The 13,033-nt window shown below is 36.8% G+C and overlaps 1 protein-coding gene across 12 annotated transcripts in view; it reads left to right on the top strand.

Moving 5' to 3' along the window:
• Nucleotides 1–13,033, top strand: part of RBFOX1 (RNA binding fox-1 homolog 1) — a 1,295,853-nt gene that overhangs the window by 1,250,576 nt on the left and 32,244 nt on the right. For all 12 annotated transcript variants that reach the window (XM_054212203.1, XM_054212205.1, XM_054212206.1 and 9 more), the window contains one exon: nucleotides 8,396–8,435. In XM_054212203.1, coding sequence (XP_054068178.1) covers nucleotides 8,396–8,435 — 40 coding nt within the window. The remainder of the gene's footprint in view (nucleotides 1–8,395; nucleotides 8,436–13,033) is intronic.

Below are 13,033 nucleotides of genomic sequence, written 5' to 3'. Positions count from 1 at the left end.
CACTGGAGGCACTTTTAAATACCCTGGAGGTGTTTAAAAGACGGGTAGCCGTAGTGCTTAGAGATGCAGTTTAGTGATGGGTTTTTTCAGAGTTAGATTGATGGTCGGACTAGATGATCTGAAAGGTCCCTTCCAACCCAGGCCATTCTGTGATTCTGTCACTACTGGAGGAAGACACCATGATTTTTGAAGATTGCCTGGGTTCCCTTTGGACAAGGATGGCGTCCTATCGAAGTTATCCTGCTGTTGCCCGGACTCTCATTTAGAGTTAGTCCAGGTATTTGTACATGGCAACGACAGGAACAAGTTTATAGTGCCCTACAAGAGCTGATTTCAGTCTGAATGGCTCAGCTACAAAGTGGGCACTGCATATAAATAAAGTGGACTCTTTCCCTCTCTACTTAGTTTAAAAAGAAATTCTTAAATTTTAACATAGTGTACAATATATAGCAAGATAACAACATTGGTTATTACCAGTTTCATGATGTCGCGAACATAATATCTTAGTTTAATACCAAGTCATAAAGTTATATAAGAAAATATATACCGGCTGTGTGTGATACAATTTTTGAATCGCATAATAATTTTTTGTTAGTATTTGCAAAATGAGTAAATACTTTCAAACCAGTAAGTAACTTAAATTTGCTTTAATTTAAGGGGCCACATGCGGGTGCTCTGTGTGTGTATATGTGTGTGTTATGTAGGTTTTTATGGTTCAGTTAGTACAGTGACTCAGCAGGAAGAATTAAATTTCCAAGTGTAATACATATATATTCCCATGTAATTGTACTGCTTGCTTTCAGCATCTTTAGGTAGTAAGTTAGATGTATAAGCTTTGTGAACTCCGGTTGTAGGTCAATACAGAAGTTTTGCACTGCAGTAAGGTTCAGCGGTGGTTCAGAACTGGGTCCCGAGAGGTCAGCTCGGCACTCACGTTCTTCTGTGGGGTGGTTTGACAGTTACGTTGGACATGTCCCACCTGTTACCTTCATGACCTGTCCTTAAAGCTCACTTCAGAGGGAGCCATGCATTGCATCGTGAAAAACTCACATCTTACTGTTCTGATGACTTCCATCTCTCTGAGATGAACCCTTAGTAATCCAGGGCTCACCTTGTCAGTCACAATTTGACTCTGCAAAAGTTTTCAATTAGTAAGCTTTGTCTTAATTTAGATAAGTCTTAGTTCAGATAATAGTCAGGTTTCATTTTCTCCATCCACCTCCGTAATAAGGCACTGCTTTCCGATGCACAAAACAAATTTCCAACTTCTGTAATTCATGGATCAGTGCAGAAATAATACATACCGCACTGACCCACAGATGGATTAATAAAGCTTTATTCTGAAGTAATTTCTTTGGCCTAGTGTATTAGATTTTGTGCTTGTAACTTCACTGATACGATAGTAGAATTTGGAGTTTCCTTGCAGTGCTTTGTTCTGTGCTTCACCCATTATGTACTCTGACCTATCAAAGAAGCAAAAAGGAATTTTCATCAGAAAAAATCCTTGATCAATGAAAGTAAATTATAAGAATGGGGTTTTCAGTCACAATGGGAGTAGGAGTCAACGGAAATTACAGAGATAATGAAGAGATCACAGAGAATGAATCAACTTACAGAGGGAAGCAAACAACTTGGAATATCATTTGTTGATAAGAAAGATGGTAAAAGCTTTGAATGCTATTTTGCAATTCATTTAGTAGCAATTTCTCATTTTTCACTCAAGGAAGGAGCCCAGCCTTAGAGCCAAGCAAATAGTTTCAAACTGGAGTATTTTCAATCACTAAAAAAAAAAAAGACATTTATTTTGTATACTGACAGATATAGTTTTAATTATAAATCTACATTAATTTCTAGCAATGTGTAGTTAGAAAAACATTACTTTTCTTTTTGAAAAAGAACACGTAAGTGTAAAATATAAAGCTGAAGTTTCAAACGACCTTTTCCATTTTCTTTTATTTCATTAACCTTATAAAGCTTATTAATGAAATAAGATCTAGTACTTGATCTGAAATAATTTTCTTCACACTTACTTGTTTATATTAGAAAGCTTTGGAACTGAAAACGAATTATTTTGCCTTAAATTTGGAAATCAACTGTAAAGCTAAGAACACGTATTTCTTAGACACGTCTGCCATGCTGCTTACCGGTGTTTATCTCGGCAGCACTGTCTCGGGATTCCCTGCTCTGGAACAAAAGCCTTCTTTCTCTTCAGTCTCCCTTGAATCTGTAGTTGTTCTTGTTCACTGGTGTCCTGTTTGATGCTGGCTGTGACCTTTTCTTAGAAACTGTTTATCAACAAAGTTAAGAAATGGCAACGAGTCCCAGGCTGTAAGGAAATCTAGAAGATCTTGGGGTCATTAGGCAAAACAAGCTAGTGTGATGCATGCGAAAAGCTCTCATCTGCTGCTACTGGGAAGCAGCAAATACAGCATGCTTTGCTAGGTCTGAGGAAAATTGTTGATTCTAGCCATATTTAAGGGCATTGTTTTCTTACAAATCAAAGAACAGCACCCATCCTTTAAAGTGTGTCACTTAAAAATGAAATCGGTGTTAATGACATATGTAGCACTACATAAATAATTAACGGATCCTGTCCTTGTGAGTGAGGCATTTCACTAATTTCTTGGGATAGCATCTTGTTCATTAGCTCATGGAAAATACTTTGTTTTTAGCATCTGTGGCATCATTTCTAATGCCTTGAAATACTGCAATGTGCAGCTTACTCATAACTTGGTGGGTATAATTCATTTATGTACCTGAAAACCTACTGAAGCTGAAACGTGAGGGAGTAAAGGTTCATTTCTGTGAGACAACTGAATGCTGAAATTTAAAACGTTTGGAGATCTATATTGCATGAAGAGCTCAGTTTCAACACTGAGCTGCAGGAGGAAGAGAAGCAGGAGATGGTGGTGTTGTGTATGGCAGGAGAGGGGCGAGGAGATCGGAGCCTGTCGGTATAGGAGGATATAGCTGTGGAGCTTTCAGCTATTGCCCGCTTATCTCAGGGGGCTCTGCAGGAGCTTCACAGCAAGATTGGTGACTTGGTTGAGGAGCAAAGCAGATACTATTTTAAGTTGACTAAATTCCTTTCCGTACCTTCTTTCTTGGGACACCTCCCATGTGGGGGAGGATTTGAGCTTACTGCTTCTTTGACCTTTCTTGCAGGCTTCTCTCTGGGTATTAGGTAGTGTTTTGTAGAAAATAATTTTTAAATTATGAAAAAAAAAAGAGAGAGACAAATGTAACAACCAAAAATATTCTTGACTTGACCTGTGTCTTTCTAGGATTATTTTATGTATTTTATTGACAAAGTGCCTACTAATGGTGTAAGAAATGTCCTAATGAAGCAGAAGCTACTAGTAAAAGTACTCTTATGACAGATTTTGGATGCAATTGGTAGTACTTACATTGCCAAAAGAGAGGAGAAAGAAGCAGTTTTTGTTCTCTTTGGCAAACTATGGAAAGCGGGTGATCTGATTTTCATGCCTGTAATTGCTTTTGAACTCTGCAGCAACTAGTACCTCAGCATTCTTGAAAATCATTTGCCAAATAGTAAACCATCATGAATATCATGCTCCATCTTTATACTACTGTCAAGAAGAGGCAATGTCACTGTCTGTCTGGCAGTACAGCAGATACTACTGGCAGATAGCAGTATTAGTAAAATTAATGAGAAGCCCTTCTATTTCCAGCATCATTTGCCTCAAGTTCTTCACAAGTTTAGTGCGTGATGACTTTGCCATCACATTTCCCCTCCGCTCCTTCCAGTTCTGATGAAGCTAACAGAGAATTAGCTTTCAGTCCATATCTCCACTTCTGGTGTCTGTCTCGGGATAGCAATATGCTTTTTTTTCTCTTTGAAAAGAAGAAAAAAAAAACAAAACCCCAACCCTAAACAAAATTAAGTTGGGTAGAGTGGAGGAGAACTAACAGAGACTGTTCAGAAACTGTTCCCCTTTGTTAAAATAATTGCTTTGAAGTGCTACATTCTAACTGATTCAAAATGAAGAAGCAGATTTATTTTCCAACACCTTATTCTGAATTTAAGAAGGAAGGATAATTAATATAAGCTACTCCACTACTACGGTGGTTATGTTTTTTTCCAAAATGTTCCTTTAGGCTCACAGAAAGTTCCTCTCACTTTAGACTCTGGGCTTTGTATATATGTGCAATTGTTAGAACAAAAAATGTGTTTTGCCAGCGCATAGTGATTTATGTCTTCCAGCTTTGTTCTCTGCAGCAATGGCCTCAATTAATTTTCCGAAGCAGATAATATATGTTGTTCGTGGCAGAAAACATTGAAACTGGAAAGATGAGAACCTGGAATTAGAGAACATTCTAAAAAGTTGAAACAGCCTCATACAAGAGTTTCAGTTCTATATTTACAACAGTGAACGTAGTGTTATCAGAGTGCTGAAAGGTGTTACTTTAATTTTTAGTCTTTTCTTTGGTTTATTTTAAATAAGGTTGTAGTTGCATCTCTTCTATTACTTGTTTCATGAAGGCTTCATATAAAAAGTTTCATATAAAAGGTGATTTCCAAGACCTGGAAAGTATATGTAGGACAATGAAGACAACCCTACCAGCCATCAGAAGACAGAGAACTTTTGTTCCTCATGTGCTTTCTCTTAGTGATGGAGGGGAAATAGCAAACCGTAACCATGATTCCTACCAGAATAAATGAAGTCATGATTGTAATGCCCGTTTGTTACACTGAATCAATTACTCCATGCACTTAACCTGCCTTAGGTTATGTATGTTAACTCGTGCGGATTGTGTGTATGTCTGAGGGCCGTATATACTCAGCTGCTATGAAGTTCCTGAACTAAGGTTTGTGCGCTCAAGAACTGTCTTCTTATGTCATTGATAGATTAGTCAACCCAATCCTTTTGAAAGATGAGGATAGAAAAATGATAATGAAGACAGATGTAGTCCTCCCAGGATATTATAAAGGTGGAATCTAAACTAGTAAAGAGTTTATCTTAATATAGTTACACAAAAATGATTATAAGAACAGAGACTAAATAAAGCAGCTAAAACCATGCAAAGCAGATGTATAATAGTTGATGAAAAAACAGTTTCATATTTATAGAAAAAAAAATCAGGAAATGATTGCCACATATGATGTTATTTAGATGCACATTTTCTTATGAAATCAAGATGTCTCTTTTCTGAGTTTTCCTTAGCACAATAAACTCATAAAAAAACAACTGAATAAATCCCCCAAATTTGTTGTTCTTATTTTAATGCCTCCAGGTAGCACGTTAACATATCATCCATTCCTGTGTGAAGTAACTCAGATGTCAGTAATGTGGCTATTTCCAGACCCTGTGTTGATTTACAAGGAACTCAAGATTTATCTGTCTGCCAAGACAAGTTTTTGAATATAGAATGTAAAAGGAGCTGTGGTGAGATGGGTCCCTGTGTGATGCATTCGGTCTCTTCCCATGCTTGAGACTTATCATCTGGTTTCTGCCTACAGCTTCAGAGAGAGAAAAGGGGATGATAAGCCAAGCCAATTACCATTATTTATTTTTATACATATATACACCACATTATATACTGAAGGAAAGAAAAGGACAAGAGCAAAATATAGCTCTTGGTGGTTTACACTTTGTCCTTCTGATGAAGGGTGCTGTTAGAAAATACATTTGATTCCACTGGTAAGGTTCAGTCACAGGAGTCAACGAATGACAAGGACAGTGAATAGAGAAAATATTCTCTGAAAAATCAATGAAAGTCTGAAGAATTACTTTTCTTCAAACTTCCAAAGAAGCAGAAGGTTTTACATTTAACATCACTATCATACTATATACTGCAATATAACTACAAGTATGCTATATTTAACATACACTATCGTACATATGGAGGAAATAAAATCAGCTGATACCTTTTCATAGTGCATGTCCTGCTTAGGAGTGTTAATATTCATTTGCTTGATTCTGTCACTTCATCTTAATGCTAACCGTGTTTAATGACAGAGTCATGCATTCGTGTCTCAGGGTGCTCCCTTTGGTATAAGATTTATCAAGCAGTTGCATATTTAGACTTCAAAATAAGTTTCTGTCTGTACATGACTGAGCCTTGTATGTAAAAGGAAGGCCAAGGGGAATGAATGTAATCTAGCCAAGATTACAACCAGCTGCACTTGGGAATTCCAAACATATCAGCCCTTTTTCGTCTTGCGACATCTTCACTGCATATCCACAGATCACCAAGGAGAGGAACAGAAAAGGTCCCCTTTCTGACACATATTCTCTCAAAAGCGTTATTTGCTGAATAGAAATGTATCGTAACAATAGAAAGGAGTATGTTTTGATGTACTGTGGTGGGTTGACCTTGGCTGGCTGCCAGACCCTCACCCAGCTGCGCTCTTGTTCCCCTTCCTCAGTAGAATAGGGGGAGAAAGTAAGACGGAAAAGCTCTTGGGTTGAGATAAAGATGGGGAGGTTGCTTACCAATTTCCATCACGGGCAAAACAGACTCGATTTGAAAATTTAATTTACATTATTGCCTATTAAATTGCAGTTGGATGGTTAGAAACAAAGACAGAACCTAAAGCAACTTCTCCCTCTCCCTGCCCCTTCTTCGCAGGCTTAGCTTCATTTCCAGCTCCTTCACCTCCTCCCAGCACAAATGGTGCAGGGATATGAGGAACTGAGGGTTGTGGGCCCTTCGTCTTCAGTAAACTTTGTATCGTTTGTATATTATCTCATAAAACTCCTTCCCTGTTGCTCACGACTGTGAACTCCTACCTCATAGTCACGTGTAATGTTTTATTCCTTACGTGCAAACAAGTAAAAGACATGTGATGTTTTAAAATGAATATCAAAATAAATGAAAAAATGAATATCAAAACCAAAATGAGGGTACACTACAATGTAAATAGCAGGCTCTCTCAAAGCTACCAATGTAGACCAGGTTTGGCATATTTTGCTCTGCAGACATAATAAATAGAAAAATACATGAGTAGAGGTCTGACCTTGCTGAAGCAAATGGCAGATGCTCTGATTTAAGTGGAGCAGAGTTTTCACACATTATTATTCCATAGCAAACTTTTATCATCAGTGTGGTTTTATCAATGTGGTTTGTGTGCATGTATGCATATTTATGATTTTCTCAAGTGATTCTGACTTAGACGCATACCAGCTCAGCCCGTGGGTTTTGGTCATTGACCTCAATAGATCGGTTGTATTTCTGACATGAAAATTCTTGTTGGAATTGTAAAACAGCTTAGGCTAGCAACTTCATAATAGCTATTATTCCCAGATAATAGTATTCCTAAATTAAAAACACTGTTGCAAAAACCCTATTGTGTGCTCTCATATTTAGCTCTCGAAACAGCTTGGGTTGATTCTGATACTGGAAATACCCATTTTAAGTTGCAGAACTGCCAAATGGATGTAAAATTGCAGGACTTACGTAATGTGTGTAATTGGTAGGCCGCTGTTGTGTACTTCCAGTTTTATTTACTGTAATCATTTAAACCATCTTTGTCATACTGTGTCATTTATCCTGAAGGGTTTAGAATCTAAAATTTGAACTGTTTACACTGATGGTTTATCTTAGCTGAAATGCAGAAGTCTCTGGGTATACTGTTAGCAGCAATATAACAATACTACATTTTTTCAGAGAAGAAGTAGTAATGTATCCAGCCAAAACTGCAGGGGAGCTCAGAACCATTGGCATGTTCGCCCAAGTTGTGAAATAATAAAGTGAGGAAGGTTAATACTTTTGTTTATGAGAATACCGCCATGACATTCTTAACAGACCTGTTGTCACTAGCGGAAGCGTGTATCAAGCCAACAGTGCAGTACCTATGAACACTCTCATCTCTGTGTACATTGAGGTATTGAGATTCCACCCGATGGGTAGCATACCGCCAGTATAGTTATTTCATACATTTCTCTCATCGTATAAACTTATGCGGTGTTTTGTTTTCCATCTAAGTAATGCAACTCCTGCTTTGTTTCAGAGGGCTGACATAATTGCAGGACAAGAAAGTGATAGTTCAGGAGATAACATTTTGTTGATGTATTAATACTGTTTGTAGGATTGGCCCACTGAAAACTGTTAAAGGAAAAATGCAGCCAATATGCGGTTTCTTAAAGAAAAGAAAAAAAAACCAAAATCTTATGAAAATTATTTTCCAATCCTGCCATGCTTTGCCTCTCTTTGACTAAGCATTTGGCATGCTTCGTAAGATGTTGTATTCCGTAGAGTTTTCACTTCTGAGAATTACTACCAACCTCCTTAACCAATGTGAAGAGTGCCTTCCTCCCCCCCTCCCTCTGTTCTTGTGACAAGACTAACCTCCGCTGCGCAGGGGTTGGTGGCATTTGCATGTGGAAATGCACTAATATGGATGTTTTTCTTTGTGTGTGCATCCTTGCAGTGTTGTATACCAGGATGGATTTTATGGTGCAGACATTTATGTAAGTATTCATTGATGTGCATGCTGTCCTTGTACATTACCAGAGTCATTCTTTTTACAAGTTTGCTGCCTAGCTTGACTCTGTTTTGTCTATTTACCATCCCTTGCTTGTCAGAAAGAATTGAGAAGAATATCTCTCACATTGGAAGACCTTTCTGTTCATTACATCTATCATTGTTCAGTGGAGCTGAATTAACTCTTCAATCAAATGCTGAATGAATGCAAAAAGATGTGAAAAATGTCTGTGCGTGTGTGGAGGGGTGTCTCCCTTCAAAATTGAAGTTCAAAGAAAACATAAAAAAAAGCAGAAACATCATTCTGCAAATCCCGAAAAGCTCATTTTTAAAAATCAAGGCAAGCTGAGTATTATTAATACCTGAAGTATGAAAATAGTTTATGGAGAAATATAGCTTTCCCACATCCAGGCAACAGTGGGTATACGTAAGTGGCATGGTGATAGTAGAGCTCAATTACATAGAAAGTTTAAGATACGGCTATGTATTGTATGACATCTGAGTAGACTTCCATCTGCTCTTTTAAAATCTTATTCCAATTTAAATTAAATGCGTAGAGACTGCTCATGATATAAGAAGTGGTTATATTTGTAGGCAGGATTTTTAGCCCTGGATCCATCATTATCTACTTCACCTCGTTGGTCACTGATTTCCTTTTAAATAATATTTTTTTAAGTTTCTTACCAATACTGAAGTTTTTACCTTGAATGTGTACAAAGAGGCTATTTACATCTGAGTATGCAAGAGGTTTCAGTTCGCTCTTTTAAAATAATTAGTTTTTATACCCTGTGAGTAGATGTAAAATATTTTACTGGTATTCCAGTAACCTTTTGCATTTGTTAGTCTTTTGATAAAGCAATCTGGTCCTAACTTACTTTATTTCACCAGACAACTTTCTCTAACCTACTTGTACTTCTGTTGTGCTCTCTCTGTTGAGATACAAAGAGATGGATGAGTTGAAATTGGTATGGATATTAAAAATTCAATAGGTGGTGCTAGAATATGTTCCTTGTATTTCAGTATCAGCATTCTCTTAGAACTATTGCCAAGGGAACAGATTTTTTTCTTTTGTAATAAGTTTATATAAAGAAGGAAAACAATTTGAATTTATGGATGAAGTAGGTTTTGTTTTTCTGAGGGAGGTAGAAAGAGGCTGATATTTACCTGAAAATTAATTTGTGTAGATTAAAAATATATTTAAAATCAATTAGCATGGGTTAAAATTCTCTCCCTATGTACTTAGGGATGTTATCAGTAACATATTGTTTACAGCACATGAGAATCACCCAAAGGCTTACTCAAGTGTAGTATGCTGCTTTAATCTCACCTAAACATGCTGCTGCTGAATTTTTGAGCTATATAGGATAGATGGTACAGTGCGGAATTTCTTCAAGTGTGGTTTCCACTTTTCATATTTCTTCAAACTGTCAAAGGATGCGACACCCATTTTGCTCAGTTTACCAACCCGAAAATCTGAAAGGCAACACGACATCTTTCTCAGGATTGCTTAATGTGGGAACTAAAAGTTAATGTAACAGTTCGTAGTTTTGGAACCCGCTGCTGCTGAAAAACAGGAATATCTCTTTTGGAGATTGACAATATTATTTTTAGGTGGCCTCACACCCTCTCACAGACTTCAACATTTTGCTTCCAATTGGAAAGTGATTTCAATGAGGAAAGTACCGAAGAAATGACTAAGTTCTAGCTTAGCCTCAGCTTTGTTGTCTGGAATAGTCACATCTGTTAGAAAATGGAATAACTATATTGGTGCATTGGTTTTCACTCAGTTGCAGCCTTGCATTTCTGATTGCATTCCTTAGTTCTCTTAATGCAGCAGAATGTTTACCTTTACAGCAGTTGACAGAATTAAAACACCCTTCTGGAAATTTGTTTGATTTTTTTTTTTTTTTTAATTATAATGTACATAGCTTCTTATTTTATAATTCATTTTTATTCACATTTGTTCTTTCTTGCATATAAAATGTTTTGCAGGGGAGGAAGAGAGAGATAGAGAGAACTGGCATAAATCAAAAGAAACCTTACAATTCACAGTGTATTAGTTCTTAGTGTATCAGTTTGCAGGGGACCAAGTTATTTATTAAATCCCAATTGATTATGACATAGTTCTACTCGGCTTTTCATTTTAAGTCCAGAGCTGAAGCTTTATGAAAGAAAAAATGCGTTGTGAAAAAAAGGAGAAAAAAAATTAAACAATATAGGTTTTAATAGTAGATTGGAGAGAAAAGAACCTTAAAAATACCACGGAAAGCAAAACAAAAGGAACACGGGACTGAAAAGCCAGACCAAAAATATGCATTAACAAGTATATCAAAGTGGGTTTCATTCTGATATGATTACATTGAGTATCAACAGTAATATGGATGGTGCCAGTCTTTTCATAACTAGCTATCAATATAGCCTTTGGTGGCTAGATTTTGTGGAATGGAAGGAGGGCAGATGCAGAAAGATGCTGGTTGGGTGAAAACTGCAGGGTGAACCAGGAACAGCAAATGGCCAGAGGAATAGAAGAGAATAGGAATATAAAAATGAGTGGGAAGCCCAAAATGAAAAATCAACAGCCATGATTCAAGATGTAATATAATATATTCTATATCTCATATAGTTCTATATACAATGTAATAATGCTTCTGGAATAGCTGAGCTATTGAATTTCTTTTTAAATGTGCCTTTGAGTAGGAAAAATAAAGGAGATGATTAGGAAGTAAGGAAGACCTTTTAAAATTAAGTATTGATTCACTAAGAGAAAAAGTCATTAAAAGAGAATTAAGGTTGCCTGCCAGCAAATATTAGAAGTTCCTAGATGAAGATTGACACCTGTGAAAATAAGAAAATACACTCCACAAAATGAAGCAAAAATAGTAACAGACGCAGAAATATGCAGTTAGAATAATAGCTCTACACTATTGCTCTGCTTTATCTTAAATCCGTTTTTTTTTTAGCGTTGTCGTAAAGAATGCTTTCAGAACATGTCAGTCTTCAATTCACACCTAAAGTGTGGGAAGGCAAAGAAATAGGAGAAACTTCCAAACTCTGTCATCACCAGCTTCAGAATTCCTTTGGTAATACGGTTTTACCATGTACATTACTGTTCACGGCAAGATTTTCTGACCTCTCCTCAGGATTCTGAACCTGTGATGCTGCAACTGGTGAGAGTCCATGACAACATATAAGTACATAGGTTTAAGATCTTTTTTCTGAGCTCCTGATCAAGAATAAGGTGTACTTTTGTGATCCCCCCCGATGGGGGGATGAGATGATGGGATGAGATTATCAATAGCTACTGCCATTACCTTTAGCTCAAAGGTAGGCTGGTATTGAAGGTGGACCATGTATTTATTTCCCAAGGAAAAAGCAGATATAATTATCTAAGCAACTTTCCCTTGATACTAGGTAGGAGTCCAGCGATGCAATCAGACACCCTGAAAGGTGCTGTTCTAAAGTGAAAAGCAAGGATATGTAGTTAGCACTGAAGTCAGTCTTTTAAGTACCAGAGATTTTTGTGTTTTGTAAATGGAAGGATGTACCGTTTCCTGTGACTCGTAGAAACAGAAGGAGAAGTGGAGAAATGAGTTTTCCAAGGCCAAAATGATCCCCAAGGAGCAGTGAGTTGTTCCTCCTGGTGCTCTGTGTGCTGGAACACTCCATGATACCTTTTCAAAAGTTTTGAGATCTCATGATGAAATGTCTTTTTACCTCTCTGATCTTTATTTGTGATATAAACAGTACATTCAAAAAAATGCTGGATCGGTCCTGGTGATTGCATTTGGTTGCAGTTAGTACAGGTGGTGTCAGTTTGGGTATGTTACCAAGAGCTTCTCTGAGGTGACAGATATCTCTGGGAACACAATATAGAAATAACATGAACCTTTCTCATAACCCTGTTCCAGAAGTTGAGCCAGCACAAACAGGTGTTGGATATTTTATTTTTAATTCTCCCAGTCAAAGTTTTATTCCACGAGCAGAACAAATACTATTTAAACCTCAACATCACGAGTAGAGGAAGAGGAAATGACTACTTCTACATTCTATATTCTGCAGGGCCGGGTATAATTCATGCCTTTTTTTTTTATCCTATTCCTCTATTTGTAGCTAATAAAATAGGTATAATTCTCAGTACTAGAGAAGGTTTTGTACCTTGGGTAATTGATGTTCACAAAATACTTTGAGATCCTGGAGTGAAAGGAAGTACAGAAAGTAAAAATTGAGGGAAAATAATTCTAACATTCACATGGAATATTAAATATGTTAGTAATAGGAAAAACTAATGAAAAAAATACCCGTCATTTAGAGTCACTTAGTTTATCTGTATCTACAGTAAACACTGCCAGTACACCTGAGATCAAGACAAAAAAAGCAATTTGGGTATTTTTAGGAGGAGGTGCACACGTGGATACATGGTTTTATAATCTACAGATGTGCATTTGTATGACTTGTTTTTGTGGAAATTATTCTTACTACAGATATACAGAGTTTATTTAAAAATTCACATGCCTTTGATTTTCTCTTCGTTTCCATTTTATCGTATGTTATCTAAAAAATCTGCAATTTCTTTCTAAAATCGATT

Source organism: Rissa tridactyla, chromosome 8, assembly GCF_028500815.1.
Source record: "Rissa tridactyla isolate bRisTri1 chromosome 8, bRisTri1.patW.cur.20221130, whole genome shotgun sequence".
Lineage (NCBI taxonomy): Eukaryota > Metazoa > Chordata > Aves > Charadriiformes > Laridae > Rissa > Rissa tridactyla.
This window is presented reverse-complemented; position numbering and strand designations above follow the sequence as displayed.